The sequence below is a fragment of the Narcine bancroftii genome, chromosome 9 (assembly GCF_036971445.1).
Source record: "Narcine bancroftii isolate sNarBan1 chromosome 9, sNarBan1.hap1, whole genome shotgun sequence".
Classification (NCBI taxonomy): domain Eukaryota; kingdom Metazoa; phylum Chordata; class Chondrichthyes; order Torpediniformes; family Narcinidae; genus Narcine; species Narcine bancroftii.
Genome location: NC_091477.1, coordinates 56,476,977 through 56,501,343, shown reverse-complemented (window position 1 = coordinate 56,501,343; position 24,367 = coordinate 56,476,977). Strand labels below are relative to the sequence as shown.

Sequence of the window (24,367 nt, the reverse complement as noted above, 5' to 3'; positions counted from 1 at the left end):
TTGGCTGACTAATGGCAGATGGAATTTAATGTAGACAAGTGTGAGGTGTTACAAACCAAAGTAGGACTACACGGTAAATGTAGGACACTGAGGAGTGTGGTAAATCAGAGGGACCTGAGAATACAGATATATAATTCCCTGAATGTGGCGTCAAAGGTGGATAGGGTTGTAAAGAGAGTTTTTGGCATATTGACCTTCATAAATCAAATATTGAGAATAAAACTTGGGATGTTATGTTCAAGTTGTATAAGACATTAGCGAGGCCAACTTTGGAGTACTGTATGGCTTTTTGGTCACCTAACTACAGGAAAGATATTAATAAGATAGAAAGAGTGTGGAGAAGATTTACTAGTGTCACAAACTAACAACCCTCTCAATTTTGTTAGGGACTAAAGAGACTTTGTTAGCACCAACAAAGGAAGAGCAGTGGAAAAAATTCACCTGAACATGGTAAATTTAAAGTAATAATTTTTATTAAACTGTAATAACATGACATTTCTTACTTACCTCTAACTTAAACTCTAAATTTAACCCCACTGTGCACAAATATAAATACAGTACAACTCTGATTATTCAAAATGGATTCTCTGAAATTAAATTTTTGGATAAAAGAGGATATTCAAAACAAATCAAAAATCTTCATTTATCCAAATTTTTTTCAGAACTGAACTGACCGGGGACGTTGAGCTCCTGGCGACAGCAGTGACCTCAGGCACCCAGCAACAATGCAGGCCTCGGGCTCGGGCAGGAGCAGGGCCTCAGTGGGTTCGTTTTGGTGATCAGCAGTGGCCAGCATTTTAATGCATAAAAAGCCTTCCCTTGTTGTTTGTTGTTGTTTAAACATTGTAACAAATGATTTGCTGTGGCTTCTGGGCTGTTCTTAAAAAATGACCGATTCTTGGGGAAAAAAACTGTTTATCCAAACAGTCCCGACCATCTCGAATAATCGGAGAGAGTGTGTGTGTGTGTGTTTTAATTACTATTTTAGTCTTGCTTGAAGGTCTTACATTTTCAGTTCAGAAACAACTATAAAGCACTTTTAAGCATCATTTCTTCAGATCTCTTTCAAATCACGATTCTCTTGATGAGCTCTCTTTCAAAGAGATATTCTTCAAACAGGAGTGACCATTTTCTGGGCTCAAATGAGAAGTGGTCTTACTTATTTAAAAGCCACTTGTTTCTCCAGTGGATAAGATAATAACAAGCCATCTTTTCAGGAGGTCAAATTTTCTTCTTCAGTTTCATTCTTAAGAGTCACGGAGCTTTCTTCTATGATGAGGCTGCACTCTTTATTTTCAAAAGTACAATCGTAAAGTGGGTTCCCTTTTGAAATCTACTTATTTTCTGTATTCCCCTTTTATTAGGAGTAACACATAACAGCATCTATTCTGGTTACTGTAATTCAACCATGTCTTTCACAAGATTCCAGACCCTGTCTGTGTCACACAGAATCTTAACTTCTGAACTGATCCAAAAATGTCTGAAGTTCATAATATTTTTCTCCAAATCTCTCATGTCACATGGTATGTGACATCATTTCTGTATTTGAAGTTCATAGTGTCTTTTCAGGCGGATGTGCTAAAAGCATCTACTGTAAATATTCATGTATAATACGAAAATATTTACTCCCTTTTTCACCTCAGAAAAAGGGGGGTCGCATTATACACGGGAATAGAATTTTTTTTTAAATTTCTGCAACTAGCTGGGCAGCTCGGGCGGGCAAGCGATAGTTGGCAGCGCCACTCGGGTGGCAGGGCGGGCAATGGTAGTCAGCAGCGCGACTCGGGCGGGTGAGGGGAGGGCTCGCATTATACACGGGGGTATAATTTTACCCCCTTTTTCCCTCAAAAATGGTGGGGGTCGCATTATACACGAATATTTACGGAAAGTCCACTTATGCCTCGTGATGTCAGTCCACGTGGACACAAAATGGCTGTGTGTTTACCCAGATGCTTCTGAAATAACACCTATTGTTTCCAGAATCTCAAGAACCATCATAAATCCTCTCATCTCTTGACTTAAATCAGCAGCCATTCGCTCTCTGCAAATGGCTCTCCATCTTCCATCTCAAAGAACCATATGTATAGAATGTAAATAAGCCCTGTCCACACAAAACTAACTTACTAAACCATATCTAGGAAAAATATTGCTTTAACATTAAACTAAAGATTAATATTAACACATATCCGTTACACTAGGATGTTGTCCAGACTTGAGGAACTGGGTTACAGGGAAAGCTTAAGCAAGTCAGGACTTTATTCCCTGGAGTGTAAAGAATGAGGGGAGATTTGATGGAGGTTTACAAAACTATGATGGTTTTAGATAGAGTAAATGCAAGCAGGCTTTTTCCACTGAGGCTAGGTGAGATTCAAACCATAGGAAAAGGGTGAAAGGGAAAAAAGTTTAAGGGGAACATTAGGTTAGGGGGAACTTCTTCACACTGAGAGTGGTGGGAGTGTGGATGAGCTGCCAGTTTAAGTGGTGAATGCAGGCTCAATTAAGAAGAATTTGGATGGGTACATGGATAGGAGAGACTAAAAGCGCTGAAGAGCCTGTTTTCTGTGCTGTAATATTCTAAGGAAAACATATATGTTTTATATTAAAATTTGGTGTAAATATTATGCAATGGAGTATTTATTTTGTAATTTACTGCAAAATGGTTTTCATGAATGTTGCTATGTGGTTAATATTACCCCTTTGTTACAACCGATACTTGGGCTGCGTGATTAGATTATTGGATGAATCAACCATGATTTTGCTGCCACAACTTCATTTTCCAGCTCCTATTCCAACCTGACTTTAAATTGTAGAAAATGGAAGAAGCAACACCCTAAGAATTCTTCATCGAATTATTTTAAAATTGGTCCCTGCTTAATTAACACTGGCTACCTGTATATAATGAATGAATTTAAAGCTGCTGAAATGTTGCTTACCTCAAGGTTTTTACATCAATAAGTTCTCAGATTCATAATAGAATTCAAGCTGTAAAAACTCTTACTAGAAGAGTACTAGAATACTAGATCAAGTTTATTGCCATATAATTGCACAAGTACAACTTAACAAAACAGCATTTTCTGGTCCTCGGTGCAAAACGCACAGACACGCAACCAGACATAACGTGTACCGTCAAACAATAAACATACAGGACAAATAAATAAATATTCAAATGAGAATCTCAGATGGTTGGTGTGAGCTGATCCTTTGGTCAGCCAGCATTCTCACTGTCCATAGGAAGAAGCTGTTCCTCAGCCTGGTGGTGCTGGTTCTGATACCTCCTGTATCTCTTTCCCAGCAGGAGCAGCTAAAAGATGCTGTGTATGGGACGTTAGGGGACCTCAATGATCGTCAGACAATGATCCTGGTACATTACATTGATGTGGGTGGGGGGGTGGGGGGGGAACTCTAGTGATCAATGGTGTGAGGTAAACTCTGACATCTCAATGGCTGTCTCAGGCATCTGAGCAGATGGCTTTCCTGTCAAAATTGCATCCATGCCCCACAACCTTAGGCTAGATTGTGACAGTGGCATTCAGCCATATTCCTGTGCTGCTCAGACGAACATGTACACCAAACGTCTGAACCTGCAGTTCCTCTCGTACTGAGTGGGAATGTAATTGCAACAAACTAACTGTCCCATGAAGCCTGGATTAGAAAATAAGTCTTATGAGACATGGTTACCAAAGCTGGGGCATTTCTCTTTTGAGTGAAGAAGAATGAGAGGTGACTTAATTAAGGTCTACAAGATTATGAGAGGCTTAGATAAGGTAGATAGCCAGCCCCTTTTTCTCAGGGCAAGAGTAGCAAATACCAGAGGACATCTGTACAAAGTGAAGGGAGGAAAGTTTAGGGGAGACATCAGGGGTAAGTTTTTACACAGAGAGTTGTGGGTGCCTGAAATGCATTGCCGGGATAGTGGTGGAGGCTGGAACAGTCAAGGCATTTAAGAGACTTTTAGACAGGAACATGGACGAAAAGAAAATAGAGAATTGTGAGGTAGTGTGACAGTCAGTCCACATTATTAAGATAGAAAAATACACAGCAGAACCACAGGATACAGATTTATGAAATTATGGTAGTGGGAGTGAACAATATTAAGTTCAGGTAGACCTTAGTCAATATCACAGTGAAATGGTATAGTATTTAAGGGATTTTTTTGGTGGCACATCTCTTACAAGTTGATAAGCATATCTCTTTGAATTTGTTTGAGATATATTACAGTTCCTTGTTAACATTGAGGTAATGTCTGGAGGGTTTGCCTTCAATAAATATCAAACATCTGTGTCTTTGTGTATATATTTCCTTTAAGTTTAAATTATGAAATGCTAATTATTAGTCCAGAGAATTAATTGAATCTTTAAGACATACAAATCAAAGGAAGCTTTTGCACAAGGTTCAAAGAGTAAAGAATTTTTTTATCGGCTCCTGATACTGATATGCTGAGTCTATGCCTTCTGTATTTGATTTGACGAGCCTGCTTGTCGGCTGGCAGTTGTAAATGAGAAACAGATGTGGCTGCCCGTAAAAATGTTTATGATAGGAACAGCAGCTTCTGACAGTTTATGTCTGGTTGTTAAGCCATTAACGCTTCTGTCAACCTGTTTAACAATGACCAATATTTGAATTCTTTGAATGGTTAGTTTAAATACTAATCTAGTTGTCTGGGAAAGCCAATGGGTTCTGCTTTCAATAAACATGAAAGATGGATTAAATGCAAGAGAATTAATCAACTTCATAAAGACATGCTTCCCTTCATAATTGTTATTTCTGGATGACTTAAAAATAGAATCTTTCACAGTAGGGAGGGTTTAAGTTGTTTTTGGTAGATATTTAGTGGCCTTCCTTATAGTTGGAGCCTGGGCTTCAAGCTCTGAAGTCCCCATGTCTAACTCGGGTGAGCACTGGGGAAGATTGCGTCAGATTGATCCAGATTTCCCTTGAGGAATATATAACCTTATGCGCACGAACAAAGGTTTACCTCGATGCTTGCCTGAAGAGGAAGATTATGCTTTAGAATGGCTGCTCCATAGCAAGTACACCGCCCTCAAAAGATCTGCTGCTTGGAACTTTCGGGCTAACTCCCCAGCAATGGGCTTCCAGGCTCCTTCACCTAGATGGGCTTGGGGACTGTAGTCCGTCAGCACTGATGGATGAAATGCTGGCCCTGGCGGAAGACCACAAGCCTTGTTTTCCCTTCCGCCAGATATTCCTGGAACAGATGCCAGATTTCTCGAACCTGAGGAGAGCAGCAGCTCATGTGGATGCCCTCTCGTGCACGAAGTGGGAGAAAGAGGCAGCCCTCAACCAGGTGGCACGACCAGAAACCAGCCGACCGCAAGCCGCTCCCAAGACCAAGCCAGAGGAGGGCCAGTCGACCTGGTGTTTCTACCACCAGCGCTGGGGTGTGCAAGCCCGTAAATGCCGCCAGCCTTGCGGGTTTCAGGGAAACGACCAGGCCAGCCGCTGTTGATGGCTGCGACGGCTGGCCACACAAACAGCCTCCTTCATGTGATGGACAGATCCACCAGCCACCGATTTCTGGTGGACATGGGCTGAGCTCAGTGTCGTCATGTTGGCCCCCCCCCCCCCCACAGTTAGAGACTCGCACCCGATCACAAGGTCCAACCCTGCTGATGGGCAACAGCTCCACCGTCAGGACGTACGGCACCCGCAGGGCACAGATCCAGATCGGGAAGAAGAAGTTCCACTGGAGGTTCGTCCTAGCCTCCGTGGGCATCGTGTTGTTAGGGGCTGACTTCGTCAGAGCTTATGACCTACTGGTTGTCGTGAAGGGAAAAAGGCTGGTCAATGCCTGAACGTTCCACTCCACCCGACTAGACACAGCAGAGGCCTGCAGGCCCGAAATCGCCACCGTAGCCGCCGCCAGGAATAAGCTCAACGAGATCATCCATGAATTCCCCGTCATCTTAGAGCCACGGTTCAATGCCGCCTGCCCCAGCATGGGGTATTCCACCACATCACCACACGGCCCCCCACTGCATGCTAGTCTCAGACGGCTGCAGCCCAAGAAGCTCCAGCAGGCAAAGGAGGAGTTCTCCAGGTTCCAGGAACTGGGAATCATCCAGTGCTCAGACAGCGTCTCGGCATTGCTGCTCCATATGGTCCTGAAATCATCCGGGGGCTAGAGACAGTGGGGGGAAATATCGTTGGTTGAATGACACAACCATCCCCGACACATACCTGGTGCTCCACATACAGGACTTCTCCGCCAACCTCCATGGCGCACGGGTCTTCTCCAAAGTTGTCCTTGTGAAGATACCATCAGATCCCAGTGCATCCAGATAATATGGGTAAGATGGCCATTGTCACCCCTTTCGGCCTCTTCGAGTTCCTACATATGCCCTTCGGTCTAAAGAATGCGGCCCAAAAGATCCAGCGCCTCGTGGACACGGTTGAAAAAGACCTGGACTTTATGTTAATTTACCTGGACAATATTCCCATTACCAGTCACAACCACAACTAACACAAAGCCCACCTCAGCACGTTCTTTGCCCGGCTGGCGGACTTTGGCCTCACAGTCATCGCAGCCAAATGCCTGTTCAGCAAGGAGTCCCTCCAGTTCATGGGGCACACCATTTTGTTGGCTGTGGCCACCCCGGCGCCAGAGAAGGTAACGGCTGTTCAACAATTTCCCAAACCCTCCACTCTGAAAGGCCTCCAAGAGTTCGTGGGAATGGTGAACTTTTACCATCATTTCAACCCTGGAGCCACGCGCACCATGCGCCCATTGTTCACGCTCATGGCCACCAAAGAAAAGACTTTATCGTGGTGAGATAGGTGAACAGGGCTTTCATCACGACGAAAGAGGCTCTAGCCAGTGCCACACTGCTGGTGCACCTGCGGCCGGAGGTGCACGCAGCGCTCTCTGTGGACGCCTCAGCTACGGCAGTGGGGGGGGGGGGGGGGGGTGTTCTGGAACAGTGGCTCGCTGGCCTTTATCAGCAAGCAGCTGCACCCAGCGCTTTCAACTGGGAGCTCCTGGCACTGTATTTGGCCATCCGCCATTTCCACTTCCTCGAGGGAGGGTCGTTCACAGCCTTCACGGATCACAAGCTCCTCACTCAAGCACTGGCGATGGCCAAGGATCCGTGGTCTGCCAGACAGCAGTGCCACCTCTCATATGTGCCCGAGTTCACAACCGACATCCGACACAGGGGTGGCAAGGACAATTTAATAGCAGATGCGCTCTCCCATCCAGCCATCAACACTCTCGTGCCCAGCCTGGATTACAAGCAACTGGCTCAGGCACAGAGGAACGATGTGGAGATGCAGGCCTTGCGGACCACCATTTCGGGCCTCAAACTCAAGCATGTCCGGGTGCCCAGCAACCCGGACACATTGCTCTGCGACATCTCAACAGGCACGTCGTGCTCGATGATCCCACCGCACTGGAGGGTGAAGGTCTTCAGTCTGATCCACGACCTCGCTCACCCAGTGGTAAAGACAACCATGCGGATGGTTACGGAGTGGTTTGTGAGGTATGGGCTGAAGAAGAATGTGGCGGAACTGGCCAGGAACTGTACCAGGTGCAAGACCTCCAAGGTCCAGCGACACACGTGAGCCCCCATCCAGAACTTCGACCCGGCAGTTCGCAGATTCCAACACATCCACGTTGATGTCATCGGGCCCCTGCCGGTGTCCAAGGAAGCTCGTTACCTCCTCACGTTGGTGGATCGGTCCACAAGGTGGCCAGAGGCCATCCCAATAAAGGAGGCCTCTGCAGAGACATGCACCAGAACTCAGGTCAGCCAATGGATTGCCTATTTCGGAGTCCCGGCACTCATCACTAGCGACAGAGGGGTGCAGTTCACGTCTGCCCTGTGGACTCAGATGGCAAAGCTCCTGGGGGGGGGGGGTCAAGCTTCACCACATCACAGCATACCACCCTGTCCTGGGTAAACTTGTACCTCTCACTTTTTTCGTTTTAGATTGGTCACAATGTTTGAGCTACCGAAAGAAAATAGACACACACACCGAGAGCAGTTCAGTTTATACAAATGTTTATTACAAATTCAAAAGCTGATTTCAAACTACAATATGCTAGCCCTTCCCAACTATACTTATCAACGCCTGGACTGGTCCCAACTGCCGAAGCAAGGCAACGTCTGCACACTTGTAGTAGGTTGTCGGTGCGCCAGTAGTAGCTTCTCCACCTCCCTCGACCGGGACGTTGGCTGGACTCTAGAAGTTCTTCTTGCTGAGAGATGTTGCCACCTCTCGGAGAGTCTCAAAACTTCAGCAGTGGGACCATGGCTTATATTACCCAAAAACTGCTTACCCAAGCACCTATTCCCAGCACAGTAAGAAAGATAAGCGAGCTTATATGCTTAGGCTTCTATCGAATAACATAATTTTCAGATTATCACTTTGAATACAATGGTTTATTTTGCATCAAGGCTAGGCCTCTGACAGTCTGTGACCAAAACAAGCTGGAAGATTAAGTGTTCTTGGTACACAGATGTCCTTTTGTCAGATAACTGCATCTCTGGCCCCTCGGTGGAATTTAGCTTATGTCTGCTGATTCTAAAAAACAAGCAGGTTCTCAGCCTTGCAGAAGCAAAGGCTGCAAAAGTAAAAAACACGGTTTAAATCTTCCATTACACACCCACAGTCCAACGGGTTGGTGGAGAGGTTCCACAGGCACCTGAAGGCATCGCTTATGGCCAGGCTCTCTGGACCACACTGGGCGGATGAACTACCCTGGGTCCTCCTAGGGATTAGGACAGGACCCAAGGAAGACCTGCAGGCTTCAGCAGCGGAGATGGTCTATGGTACTTTCCCTGCCGGGTGAGTTTTTCGGCCCAGACCCTGACATCATGGCCACTGACAAAACCTGCTGGCGGACCTACGCAGGCGACTGACCTCCCTAGCTCCCCCACCCCCGGCACACCATGGCACGGCTGTTTATCTCCCCAAAGAGCTCGACTCGGCCCAGTTAGTTTTTGTGTGGAGGGGACCACAAGGTGTACCACTACAGCGACCATATGAGGGGCCATACAAAGTCTTGCACTGGTCCGGCTCACCCTGAACATTTGGGGGAAGAGAGGAACTTTTTTACGGTGGACCGCCTGAAGGCAGCCCATCTGGACTTGTCACAACCAGTGCAGATGGCCGCGGCCAAGCGCCGAGGACGGCCGCCAAAGTGACAGGACGCATAGCCGGTTCTGGGGGGGTGTTTGTGTGGCGGTGCACATCCTCATGGCCAACCGGCCCCGCTTGTATTGCCACGTGGTGGGGCAGCCATGGGGAAATGACGTCGTCAGAGGTTTCTCTCTGACTCCAGCATCCCTTCCAGTGCGCACCCCGGGCAGCGATTATGATGTCATAATGCACCAGGTGACTGAGCTCATGTTGCCCTTATAGGGGTGGGCTGAATTTGAATAAAAAGTCATTAATGACCCCCAAAGTAGTGGCTGTGTTTCTTCCACTGCTCTCACCCCCACAGAGCCATATTTACAAACTGTTGGTATTAAAATTTAAATGAATCTTGAACATTCCCTTTATAGGTCTCTAGAAATATTTGTATGCTTAAAAGTATTGGAAAGTGAAGTGTCCTGTTGTGATTAATGGGAGGTTTTTCTTTCTTTTGTATTTCTTTACTCTTTTTTTCTTTTATAAAATTCCACATGTATTTGGATTAAGTTTGAAATATTGTAATATGTTTGCTAAGTGGTTTTATTTTAAATGAAGTACATAAAAAAGAAAATTAATTCTCTGCATTCGCACTTGGACCTCTTCCCTGGTGATCTTGGTGCACTCAGTGACGAACTTGGTGAAAGGTTTCACCAGGACTTTGCGACCATGGAAAAGCAGTATCAGGGCAACTGGAATCCGTCAATGCTGGCCGACTATTGTTGGACACTGACATGAGAGGCATCAGTGCTGTATGTAGTGTTCTCTAGGTCATTTGAACTAACGCATTGTGTCGGCATCATTATGCGATTAAACATACTAAATTCAATAAAAGTTATTTAATGTTTCTCTGGCTTCCTACTTGATACAGCAAATATGAAATTGTTTTTGTGTTTAGCTTGAGGTTGTCTATCATAATCTCCATTTTTTTCAGGAAACAAACCTTTTGAAAAAAATTGTTGTCCAATGTTATTTAACACATGAAAATTATTTGAAACTTGCTTCACTTGGAAGGACTCCAAATGGTGCCTTATAGCGGCAACTCTCTGCGAGCAGCTCTGACAGGAATAATCAAATATTCCCATTCAGAACTTCTAAAAATTGAACATAAAATGAGAAACATAAAATTAAACTCACCCAACAGCATCAATGTACTACTATCGCTGTCGGACCGTGGAATCGGCAAGATTGGCAGTCTCAATTGGGAGGGACCTTTAAACAGCTCAGGCAAGTACAACAACACCACCGAGGGACCGTTAAACAGCTTGCACAAGTACAACAACACACACCAGGTGTTTTAAATAGCCAGAGAACAGACCATTTAAACTTTGTAGGAGTCACAACGCTCAGCACATTTAAGCATCATTGAGGACTTAAAGGGACAGTGCACGGACAACTTAAACACCATATTCAGCAGTGGACCCATGGGCCAGGTAAAGAAGACCCGGCCATGTGGACACAGAGGGGACACAGGTCAGGCTGAGACGCCGCTCCCTACTATCCTCCTGGCCAACGAACGTGCCTTGGAGAACAAACCTGATGAACTCCAAGCCAGATTTCAACATCAGAGAGTCATCAGGGAATGCTGCATGATGTGCTTTTACAGAAACATGGCTAAACGCGGACATTCCAGACACAGTGCTGCAGCCCAAGGGCTACACCCTCCACAGGTGTCTGGAAAAACCAGGGGAGGCAGAGTTTGTGTCATTGTTAATTCATCGTGGTGCACAGACATGACACTCAATTCCCAGTCCTGCTCCCCTGACCTGGAACATCAGGTAATTAAGTGTCGCCCATTCCACAGGCCGAAGGAGTTCACCACCATCATCCTGGTCGTAATGTACATTCTGCCCCAGGCTAACATTAGGCTGGCATTGGATGGACTGAGGACTGGTTAACAGCCATGAAACAGCACATCCTGATGCCTTCCCGATCATTGTGGGGGACTTCAAGCAGGACAACCTGGAGAAGTGTCTGGCAAACTACCACCACATGCAAGACCAAGGGAACCAACGCACTCGACCACAGCTGCACCACCATGTAGAATGCATACTGAGTCATACCACGATTGCACTTCAGCAAGTCTGATCACCTGGCTGTACTTCTACTCCTGATGTACAAGCAGACACTGAAGACCACAGCACCAGTGGTGAATTTGGCGAAGGTGTGGTCTGCTTTGAATCAGTGAACTGGAACATATTTATCCATCAGGCCCTGACAGCGTACCTGGTAGGGTACCCAAAATCTATGCCAACCAATTAGCTAGAGTGTTCACGGACATTTTCAACCACTCATTGCTGCAGTCAAAGGTTCCACCAGTCATCCTGGTGTCCAAGAAGAGTAGTGTGAGCTGCCTCAATGATTATTGCCCAGTACCACTAACTTCTACTGTGATGAAATGCTTTGAGAGGCTGGTCATGGCCAAAATTAACACGTACCTAAGTAAAGATCTGGACCCACTGTAATTCGCCTATCATCACAATCGCTCCACAGCAGATGCAATATCACTAGCTCAACACTCAGCTCTGGATCACCTCGTAAACAACAATTCATACATACGGCTGCTCTTCATTGACCTTCAATACCATTATTCCCTCAGTGCTGGCTAAGCTACAAACTCTAGATATCTGTACCTCCCTCTGCAATAGAATCCCTAACTTTCTCATTGGAAGACCACTCAGTATGACATCACAGGCACCAAATTTCACTCCATCAAGGACATCTACATGAGGTACAGGAGGACCAGGAGCCTAAATTCGAGCACTCAACGGTACAAGGACAGCTTCTTCCCCGCTGTCATCAGATTCCTGAATAATCAATGAACCAAAGACACCTCCTTCCTTCATGTGCACTATTATTTTACTTTTTTTTAATAGTAATGTTGTAGATGGATGTGAACGTTTGCTCCATGAGGCTGCTGCAAAACACTGAATTTCATGAATTGTTCATGACAAGAAGTTCTAATTCTGATTCTCTCCTCTCTGCTCTCCATTGAAATGAACCTCTGCTCGGTATGACAAAGGAGAGAGTTCCCAAACAGCAAAAAAATTGACATTCCATTGCTGGACTTCATGAGTGCAGAACCTGAGCATGGATACCAAGTTCCACACTTCTGAGCGTGATTGTTAGGGGTGATTAAGATTGTCAATATAAAGTTGTGCATCATTTACATATGGTTGCAGAATGGACAGGGGGCATAGTAGTGCTATTGGAATTGGAGAATGTCGATTCAAGTTAGCCATCAGGAAATTACTGTGAGAGTGTTATATTGTCCTTTAAAACTGTTACCATTCGGAGAAAGGAACATGGGCAAAGGAGATGCTGCTTAATTTTGGCATGTGAATAAACTGATAAATGTATTGACTTGTCTGAATGAGGAACTGAAGGACAGTTACTGTAAGAATTAGATTAATATTCAAGGGAATGTACAAGTGGAATATTAATTTTGAAGGGGCCACACCAAATGTTTGTATTGTCTTATCTAGTATTATGTAGCAAAATTAATTGCCTCATTATTTGTCGGTAAGAAACCACTATAGCTTTGCCCACTGTTGCTTAGTGTTTTGAAATGCCCCTGGAAACAATAAATTGCTATGTTAATGCAGTTACTTTCTAATATTTGGCTTGCAATCCTCTGGGCTTATTATATTATTTTTCATGACATGGTTACTATGGTTTAGAGTATATAACTATTTGAATATTTAACCACAACAACCTAAAACAACTGTATTGGCATCAAGGAAAAAGGACAAACAAATTACATATAATCCCATGGAGATTTATGAGAACTTTAAGGAATTTTATGAACAATTATACCAAACTGAGAATGAGGGGAAAGAAGACAAAATAGAAGAGTTTTTAGCTAAAATTTAACTGCCGAAATTGCAAGAAGAGGAGCAAAACAAGCTGATAAAACCATTTGAAATAGAGGAAATACAGGATATATTAAAAAACTGCCGAACAATAAAACGTCTGGAGTGGATGGATTCCCAATAGAATTCTATAAAAATTTTAAAGAGTTATTAATTCCTCCTCTCCTGGAAATCATAAACCAAATAGAAGAAACACAAAGCTTGCCAGATTCATATAAGACAGCAATAATTACAGTAATACCAAAGACGGGGAATGATCCATTAACAGCAGCATCATATAGACCAATATCGCTACTTAACTCAGACTATAAGATAATAGCAAAATTATTAGCAAACAGATTGGCCGACTGTGTACCAAAAATAGTAAAACAAGATCAAACTGGATTTATTAAGAAAAGACGAACAGCGGATAATGTCTGTAAGTTCATTAATTTAATTCATGCAATTCAAGGAAATAAGATACCAACAGTGGCTGTTGCTTTAGATGCAGAAAACGCCTTTGACAGGGTAGAATGGAATTATTTATTCAAAGTATTACAGAGGTTCAACCTACCATAAAAATTATTAATTGGATTAAAGCATTATATAATGGACCATTGGCGAAGGTGACAGTAAATGGATATGTATCGAACCAATTTAAGTTAAGTAAGTCAACTAGGCAGGGATGTCCACTATCTCCCTCACTGTTCGCTTGACCAATAGAACCATTGGCAGAACTGATAAGAACAGAAAATAAAATAAAAGGGATAAAAATAAAGGAGGAGTATAAAATTAGTTTATTTGCAGATGACATCATAGTACACTTAACAGAACCAGAAATATCAATAAAAGAACTACATAAGAAATTGAAGGAATATGGAGAAATATTGGGGTACAAAATCAACACAAATAAAAGTGAAACAATGCCAGTGAGTAATGTGGATTATACAGAATTTTAAAAAGAATCACCATTTAAATGGCAAACACAAGCAATCCAATACCTAGGTATTAGATTAGATAATATAAGCCATCTATACAAATTAAATTATCACCCATTAATGAAGAAATTACAGGAAGACTTAGAACATTGTAAAGAATTGCCACTAACATTGATAGGGAGAGTAAATTGCATTAAAATGAATGTCTTCCCAAGAATACAATAGCTATTTCGATCATTACCAATTCCCTTCACAGAGAAATTCTTCAATGAACTAAAGAGAATAATAAGGAAATTCTTATGGAAAGGGGGGAAACTGAAGATAGCGTTAGATAAATTAACAGAGGCAGTTTGCAGTTACCAATCTTTAAAAATTATTATAGAGCAGCACAATTAAGGTATTTATCAGATTTTTATCAGATAAGGGGAAAACCAGATTGGACTAAGATAGAGCTAGATAAAATAGGGGAGAAGGTTCTGGAACATATACTTTATAAGTGGGATGAAAAGCTGGTGCAATATAAAAGTTCACCAGTACTGCATCATTTACTCAATATATGGAAGAAGATTCACTTAGAAAGGAAAAAAAAACAAATTACCAACTACTAAAATGATTATTGATGCAATATCAACTAATCCCTTTCACAATAGATAACCTTTCCTTTAGAGAATGGGAGAGAAAAGGAATTAAAAGAATAGAAACTTGTTTTTTGGGAAATAATTTATTAACATTTGAACAAATGAAGTACAAATATGGAATAACTCATGGTACATTGTTTGCATACCATCAACTGAAAGCCTACTTAAAGGACAAATTGGGAAGCAGACTGAGATTACCAGAAGGAAGCAGCTTTGAATATGTGATTACAGAAACAATGATAATAAAAAGATTTATAACAAACATGTACATCAAGCTGCAAGAGAGGGAAAATGATGAAATAAGCTATAAACCCAAACAAAAGTGGGAAAAAGATTTAAACATAAAGATAAAAAAAGAAATATGGTCAAAGTTATGCTCTGGAACTATGAAGAATATAATAAACATGAGGTTACGCATGATACAATGTAATTGGTTACACAGGTTATATATCACGCCCCATAAGTTAAATAAATGGGATCCAACAATATCAGATAGATGTTTTCGCTGTAAAAAGGAAATAGGAACAACGGTACATGCAATTTGGGCATGTGAGAAAGTGGAAAAGTTTTGGAAAGATCTAAATCAGGTAATAAATAAAATCACAAAAAGCAACATACCAAAAAATCCAGAGATCTTCCTTCTAAGTAATATAAGAAATAAAGAATTAAGTCTCAAACTGGATGAAGCGCAAAAAAGATTTATTATGATAGCCTTAGCTGTAGCAAAAAGATGTGTAATGTCAACTTGGAAATCAGAAGAGAGCCTGAGAATACAGCAATGGTACATAGAAATGAATAAATGTATTCCATTGGAAAAAAAATAACATATAATTTAAAAAATAAAGTTACATTATTTGAACAAATTTGGGAACCGTACATGGAACATAACAGAGAGGGCCTACCATGGACCTCCACCCCCTAAAATGATAAGACAAAATGACTTGATCCAGTGTGCAAAAGTAGATGACAAATTTTCTTGTTTATTTTCATTGTGTGATGACAAATGTGGTTTTATTGTATTGTATATGTTAAACATTAAAATGGGTTTGGAGGGGGGTGGGAAAGAAGGAGGGAAGGTGGGGGGGAAGGGGAGAAAATGCCACTGTGTATATTTAAGAGGGAAATGTTTGAATGTATTTTGATTGATATCGTTCACAGTGTGAAAAATAAAAAAAACTTTTAAAAAAAACAGCAATCAGGCAAAATATTTATAATATTCTTAATTGTTTCATTGCAGGAAGATCAATTCGAGTACATCCTCTCTCTTAAAGCAGATTATTTCTTGGAGCCAGCAAGAGCAAGATGAAATTCACTCACTTTTTTTGCCAAAGGATTATCTCCCCCCCCCCCCACCAAACCATTTTGTGATTGTTTTAGAATAGTCTGAAATAAATTTTGTTAGGACAAAAAAATTATTGGATTCCTCCCAAGAGTTGGAGTTGTTTATTTTGATCCTGGTATTTGAGTTGAAGGAGACCCAACTCATTGATGTTTCCTGTACTGGATTCTGTTTTGTGCCATTGCACTCAAAAATAAATGCACAATGTGACAAAACGTGAGCAAATTTTATTCAGGTGAAAATAAAGTTTTATTCTCATTCAAAGCAAACAGGAAAGACCACAGATGCTGGAAAACTAGAGCAACTTGGCAGGTCAGGCAGCATCCATGGAAGATGAGGGGTAATCAACTTGGCAGGTCAGACAGCATCTGTGGAAGATGAGGGGAAGTCAAAGTTTTGGGCCAAAAACATTTCATCTTTACTGGGAAGAAGGCATAGAAAAAGAATTAAAGGGTCGGAGGGAGGGGGTGGAGCACAAGCTGGTGGGAAAGTACAGGTGGGTGGGGGAAGAAGGTGGGTGAAATTAGGAAGCTGGGAGGTGATTCAAGGCAGAGACTGTGGGCTAAGGAAAGTGTACCCTGATAGGAGGACTGTGGATCTTGGGAAGCTTATATAATTCAACAATTATAATATGGACTGTTGAACTAATGCAGGTTCTGGTGGCTGTGATGACTGGGACTTCCATCACAAAATTTATAATAACAGTCATTCTTTTTTAAGATTGTATGATCCTTTGATCCATCCTTTTGTGTCTCCTTGGTTTGGTGTTGGCCTTCAGTAGATCTTTCCTCAAAAAGATAGGTTTCAGAAGCTCTTTGATTTTCTGCATGTAGATATTTCATTCCCCCACTGTTAGGCAGTTTATGGGTTAATGGAGAAGCCCCTGAAAGTGAGAGTGGACGGTATAACTTAACCAACATGGAAAATATGAGTAACGTTTTGCATATATATTGTGTAATGCAGTGTTTGATGTAGTCATTTGAGTAACATTGTTTGCTTTACTTTGTCTTGTATAAATAATTTTTGTTGAGCATTCATTATCCACAACAACAGAAAGATAATTGCAGCAAAATGTCCAGCAACAGAAGGATAATGGTGGCAAAACATGGTTGAATACATGCCCCAGTCCAACAACAGGAAGATAATGGTGGCAAGATATGATTGGATGTGTGCGCTTAGCCCAGCAACAGGAATAGGCTGGCATAATACAAGACTGATGTAATTAGATTATGAAAATGATGTTAAAAAGTGAACATTGGGGAGGATCAGCGACTAGTTCTCTGACCACCACAGCTTTTGTTTGCAAATAAAAGCTTTACCTCTTGAAGAATTTTCTGCGTCTCCTGATTATTTGCGGATCTCAGCGCACCACAACAAAATTGGTGTAGTCGGCAGGATCGGAGAGAGACCACAAGAAAGAAGTGGCAAGTTGAGGGTGCTTCCTGGTCCATCAGCGATCTTTTCAAAACTAACAGAATAAGGGTAAGCCACCCACAAAAAGAGGTATACATTTTCGCTGTCAATTCGGACCAAATTCTCTTAGGTAAGGGAGGTCCTCGGGGACACAGAAGTGCATATTGGCTGCCAAAGAATATCAAGAAAACTGCACAATGGGGTAAGTAGAAATAGAAATGGACTAAAATAAAAATTGCATGTGGTCTTGGTAAGTCCCTGTGGATACTGCCTCGTGAGTAACGAGGGTCTGAAAGGACGGCAGAAAAAGTCCTTGTGGATACCGCAAGGGACTGAACAGACAAGGTGCAAGGGAAATTCTGTGGATACTGCCCTGGGAGAAAGGGGTCTGCATGGGCAGGATAGGAAGTTCTGCAGATATTGCCCTACGTAGAGGTCCGCACGGGCAGAAGAAGGAGGGTAAGATTATTTCCACTAATTGACTAAAACCAAGTAATTATAAGGGCTGGAAAATTGGTGAGGAGCAGAATCTATAATCTTAAGTGTAGGAAAATAGTAACATGGACAAGATGCAACAGAATAAGAAAGATGGTGAAGAGTGGACTGCGAACTTTGACAAAAAGAATGGCATGACGGATAAAGGAACTGCAGTTGAAATATTAAGTAAAACATTTCCAATGTCTAAAACTGATATCGCAAAGATTTCTGAAAAATGGGGGAAAAAAACCATTAAATAGAGGCCAAAAGAAGGTACCTTTGATGTAAGCATGTGTGATGAAATGGAAGGATTAGTTAAAAATTGCAAACCAAAAGATAAATCTGAAAAGAGAAACCAGAAGAAAGACCAGGAGAGAGCGATACTAACACTCTTTTAAGTTGGAAGGAGAGAAATTAAGAAAAGCATATCAAGCACCAGTACTAACTAAACAAGGTCCCAAAGAGCAAAATAAAGTCTATTGTAAAGAAAAATCAGGAAGAAAAGCGTATAATAGAAAGACCCCCTCCGTCCCTGGGCAAAGGAAACTCAAAACAGTGCACACTAATAAAAGGAATAGTAGTCACAGAGGGTGAAGTAGCATTGTATAGAAATGAGCAGGAGAAAAATGACTGCAGGGAGGAGGAGGGAGCAACGAGACAAGAGGGAAATAAAAAGACAAAGTCTGGAAATGGAAGAAGAACTTAGAAAAATGCGGGAAATAAGAAAATAGGGAATGTGAGGAACTTTGAAGGCATACAATACAAGGTCAGAGGGAAAGTGATCTATGGAAGAAACAAAGGGAAGCAGAAAGATGGGGGGAAAGGGACAAATAGGATCAGGGTGGAGAGGGTGGCAGGTTAGAAACAGAATCAGGGTCAGAATCCAAGGAGGACCCAGTCTATAGAACTGGTTTAAGGGAAGGGGATCCCCATGGTTAGACAGACTGTGCCTACTGTTGATAAAAGGGACAGGTCAGCCAAAATAGGTTTATTAGGGGACCCACGATCTGGAAAAGCTGAAAAATGCTTTGCCCAGTATACATGAAGGAACGGGAAAGTGGATTGGAGCCTTTGAGGGCAGAACCTAAGGACGATAATTGGCTATGGGAAATTTTGAGAGCCTCTCAAAGCTGAGAGTTAATGGACCAAGCGGGCCTAAAAAAATGTGGTGGGCAATCCGATGGAGGTGGAGGGCAACAAGCTGATGACCACAATGTCTCATTCTGTTGTTGTAGATACAACAGGTCAAGTCTAAACTCGAGGAGGTAGTGGGGCTAATGTCAATGTCCTACCAAGAATTCAGAGACCATGTAGTCTATGCAGTCGAAAATCATCGAAAAGACAAAGACTGATTGAACAACAGAAGGAGGTGCAAAGAAAATGCAGCTTGAGGAACTTATATAAAAAAAGAAAGAGAAAGGAGCAGGAAAATGTTGCCAGTAACAACTGACTAGATTGTGACCACTGAAATGAACAAATTGCCAGTCCATGGGGAGCCTGTTATACTACCAGACAAGGGCCAAATAAAGGGCCATCTTTGGAGGAGCATTGCCACAAAGGCCATACCAAAGGCAAAACAAATTCCAGTCAGGACTGGAACTCCCAAGGATGGGGACAGAGAGGTAATGGGCAAAAGAGACCAGTGAAAAGACTGGTGAAAAGACCAGTGAAAAAACTCAGCAGGGGCCTTGGGACCGGCTGAAGCTAGCAGAGCTGGGGAGACAGCCCAAGATGTAGCCTCTATCCTGAACATGATGGAAACTTTATGTAGTCGTTTTATGAGTATGGAATCAGTGATATATCAGAGAAGGTCATGGAAATTAAAAAAGTTGTGGAAGACTTAAGTGAACAAATGACTCACTCAGAGGCTGAGCTGGACAAAACAAAAGTCAGGCTGAAGGCACTGGAGAGAAAGCAAAAATATGGGACACAGAAAAGAAAGGGCTGATGTACAAGATAGACCATTTGGAAAATTTTAGCAGATGTAACAATATAAGAATCATTAGACTGAGAGAAAGAATTGAGGAAAAAGACGCAGTGAATTTCTTTGAAACATGGATCACACAAATGCTGGGACAAAATAAGTTTAATGCAAAGCTGAAAATTGAAAGCGCTCACTTGACCCTCAGACACAGAAGAACGAGGCGAATAGCAACTATGACCAGTCCTGGTGAGACTTTCAATTTACTGGGAAAGAGATGCAATCTTGGGAGCAGCATATGAATATTCAGAATGTAATAATAACCCATTAGTGGTGGACAATGCAAAAGTAATGTTTTTCCAGGACTTCCGCCCTGACTTGGTCAAACAAAAATGGAATTTGATGAGATAAAGAGACAACTGCTATCTAAAAACTTTAAATATTCAATGATTTATCTAACAAAGCTGAAGGTGGATGCCTCAGAAGGGAATTGATGAATTTTCAAGAATAAAGAAGTGGAAGAATTTTTAAGAAAGTTATGAAAAGATTAAAGTCACCAGCTGAAAGGGCTGAAAAGACCATTTCAAATTGTTAGAAACAGAAGTACCTTCACAGAATTTGCTTGAGACAAAAATTGAGAACAAAGAACATTTATTATACAACAATGCAAAGTTGGGTGTGGTGATTCCAGAAAGAAGCTGGTCAAATTGGTGTAAGGACCCCCCCACCCCCCCATCCACTTGATTGAAATGTGCTCCGAGGCACGATCGCCACACCTCACTCGGTAAGTTTTTTAAAAAAGCTACAATGTTAAATGTTGCTGTAAACTGAGGACAAACTGTTTGATTTGCCCCAAGTTAACTCTTTGCTTTATTCAATGACTTTGGTGTAAGGACATCAGTCATAAATGCAAAATATGGACTGGTTCAGTAATTTTTTACACCAAATATATATTACTCCACAAAAGTTACACAGATCAAAAGCCAAAATTTCAGAGATGGGTTTCAGATGTGGGACTGAGACACGAACTTTTCTACATGACACATGGTCATATGTGAAGGTGAGGCCATTTTGGCAAGAAATCGTAGAAAAATTACCAGGATAACAGGAGTGGCCTTCACTGGCAACCTGGAGCAATATCTATTACTAATTTCATGGAAATAAGTGACAAATTGACCAAATATCAAATCTCAATGATAAAAATAGCACTGGCAGTTGCAAAGAAATGTATTGCAATCACTTGGAAGTCTGACTCGCCTCTACTCATAGCACGATGGGCTGCAGAAATGAACAGCTGTATACCCATGGAAAAAAACTCATATAACTTAAAAATGACACTTTTGTAAAGGTCTGGCAGTCAAATCTGGACCGCGTAGGGGCCCAGATACAGTAATAAAAAGGAACAAAAAAAGTATAAAAGTAACGTAGTTTCCCCAACTGTACTCTAAATACTTAAAATATATATAAGCCCTGATGGTGAATTGATCTGTATGTGTGGAAGGGGGGGAGGGAGGAGGGAGGGAGGAAATGTTTATGTTTTTGTTGTTTGTGAAAAAAGTTTAATATATTGTATATCTAAAATGTCACTAAAATTTTTGAAAAAAAATTATTCAAAATAAAAGAATTGTCTGTACAGACCCTGCCTGCCCCATTTCAACAGGAATCAATGGGCAGAGAACAGCAGGTTAGTGCAGTAGCAGCCCCACTAGATCCTATAGGACCTGTGAACCCCTATGGGAGGGGCTAGGGGTGCCCAGAGAACCCAAATGGGAAGGGTCATTATCCAATGATAGCACAGGAGGCTGAAGAAGAACCCATTGTAAAGGTCAATCTAGGGGGACAGCTGACGGCAATGAAGACAGATACTGGAGCCACTTATACCTGCCTACAACTGCGATATGCTCTCCACCTTCCCACACCAGGAAAATGTATTATAATTGTAGGGTTCTCGGGAAAACCGGAGTTGACACAATTTACCACTCCAGTAAGTCTAAGAATGGGAAACAATGAAATTTTTTGCCGATATTAGTGTCCAAAGGAACTCCGATTAATTTGCTAGGCAGAGATGCCTTGCTAAAATTCGAATTGAAGTTCAAATCCACCTGAGCAAGTTTCAGTGTGGAGAAGACAGTTGGTAGTACCAGAAGCCAGAAAAGCCAATGTGTTCTGGCTAGGAGACATAGAAGATCAATCTGGGAGACTTGGAGAAAAGGCACATTGGCAGTGCTGCCCAAAGCCAAGCCACCCAGGTCCAAGTTACATGTACAGTAATATTTGATGAGTCTCAGAACGGAGAACTAGAGAGACGATGGCTCAATGACGTGGACACCCAGCAGTGAATCAATAATTATAGGGATACAGGGAGCAGCCCAACAGATAACAGGAAATTAATTCCTGGAAAAATGGGACAGGGCGCCAGGAGCTGCACCCCGTGTGAATGAGGAATGCCAGACCAAAGACTTGGGACCTATGCTAAAACAAACAGGAGCAACTAGTGATTGGCAGGTAGTGACATCAAAGGTCTGGAAATCTGCAAATAATGACCACATTAAGGTAGCCATAAATATAGGATAAAGGGGAACCCAAAAGAGATCCTCCCAATGACACATGCCACTGATAGTAGAAGAGGAAAGCCAGCAGAGGGATGCATTGCCAACTTTTTAATGATACAGATGTAGGAAGAGTGGAGTCCCATAGAAGTAAAGTTGAAACAGGGAGATAAACTGCCCCAAAGGCCACAGTACCCCTTGAAACCAGAAGCAGAGGAGGGAAAAGCTTCAACAATACAGGGATTATTTGAAGCGGCTATTTAAGGAAACAATCTTAAAGGAAGGTAAGTCCAAGTGGAGACTGGTACATGATTTGAGAGCAGTAAATGAGGTAGTGGAAGATTGGCCAGATCATCCCAAAACCGCCGCATACGTTGTTGACTAATGTACCACCAGAAGCGATTTGCTTTTCAGTGATTGATCTGTTCAGCTTTTTTCAGCATTCCATTGGCGAAACAAAGTCAGTACTTTGCTTTCACTTACAGAGGTAGGCAGGATAGCTATACTAGAATGCCTCAGGGGTTTAAGGTGCAATTCTGTAAACAGCAGGTGGAGTACTTGGGTAGACTAATATCTAAGGGAGCTAAGTCAATAGCACCAGATCAAAGAGAAGTGATAACTAGAGCCCCTAAACCTCAGAAAGTCAGACAGATTATGACATTTCTGGGAGTGGCAGGATTCATTTCGGAGTGGATTGGAGTCTATGCTGAAATTGTGAAAATGATGAAGGAAGCGGGACATACAAACCTAAAGAGCGTCCTGCAGTGGACTGAGGAGGCAGAAACTGTTTTCAACACTCTTAAGCAGGAATTGTAGTCAGCTCCCGTGTTAGCCTTGCCCAATTACAAAAAGGTTTCTCACCTCTAGGTATCTAACAGACTGGAAGGCTACGCTACATCAGTTCTTTCTTTGGCTTGGCTTCGCTGACGAAGATTTATGGAGGGGGTAAAAGTCCACGTCAGTTGCAGGCTCGTTTGTGGCTGACAAGTCCGATGCGGGACAGGCAGACACGGTTGCAGCGGTTGCAGGGGAAAATTGGTTGGTTGGGGTTGGGTGTTGGGTTTTTCCTACATCAGTACTGACACGGGAAATGGGCACCATGGGAAAAAAACAGCCAATAGCATACTAAATTGGATGAGGTAGCCCAGGGATATCCACCTTGCTACCAAGGATTGGCAGCATTGCATTATGCTTATGAACAAGCACCTTCAGTAACAATGGGCTACCCTGTGATTCTGCACACTCACCATAAGGTAGCAGAATTATTAGAAAAGGGAAAATTTGTGTTAACACCAGCAGAATACTGGCATATCAGAGGTTGTTGACCTTTCCAGACATAACTGTACAAAGGAGCACCATAAGTAACTATGTTCCATTGGGCTCCGAAGGAGAGCCTCATGATTGCATGAGGGAAACAATGACTTTGCTAAGCTAAGAGCAGATTTGCAAGCTGAATTGCTGGACAACAGAGACAAAAGATTTTGTTTGTGGATGGTCTTGCTACATGGACCATGATGGAAATCATGCAGGATTCTCATTGGTGGAATTGGATCAGTCTCAATTTAAAACAATTAGGTTGGAAGCTTGTCCACAACCCTGTTCAGCCCAGTTAGCAGAGATAAGGCCCTAACAGTAGCATGTGAGATGATGGAGGGTGAAAAAAATCGACATCTATACAGATTCGGCACAAGCTCAGGGAGGACGTCATTTGCTTGGAGCAGTATGGAAACAGAGAGGCTTCAAGAAAAGAAATGGAGATCCTACAAAACATTGTCAGCAGATTTTGGATTTAATAAGAGCACTGGTGAAACCAAAAGCAGTAACTACCATAAAGTGGCTGGCACACAAAAAGGGAAATGTTATGGTAATTAAGGAAATCAGGCTGCAGGTGAAGTGGCTAAAATGGCCTCAGGGTGAGTTTAGATCAGGGGTCTCAACCTGTTTCTTTCCAATCACATACCACCTTAAGTAATCCCTATGCCCTCGGTGCTCTGTGATGAGTAAGAGATTGCTTAAGGTGGGTTGTGAGTGGGAAGGGAATGTTGAGAATCACTGCTCTAGACCCAATTATTACTGAAATATTTTGCTTGA

At 42.4% G+C, this 24,367-nt stretch overlaps 1 protein-coding gene across 7 annotated transcripts in view; it reads left to right on the top strand.

Moving 5' to 3' along the window:
- The window catches only part of LOC138743667 (uncharacterized), a 77,561-nt gene extending 60,315 nt beyond the window's left edge, over positions 1-17,246 (top strand). For 3 of the 7 annotated variants that reach the window (XM_069899229.1, XM_069899231.1, XM_069899232.1), the window contains exons 14-15: positions 387-450; positions 663-2,621. In XM_069899229.1, coding sequence (XP_069755330.1) covers positions 387-445 — 59 coding nt within the window. In that variant the 3' untranslated portion in view covers positions 446-450; positions 663-2,621. Of the gene's footprint in view, positions 1-386; positions 451-662; positions 2,622-15,814 lie in introns of those variants that run through there. The other 4 variants (XM_069899236.1, XM_069899233.1, XM_069899230.1 and 1 more) reach the window with 3 other exon arrangements.
- The last annotated feature ends 7,121 nt before the right edge of the window (positions 17,247-24,367 follow it).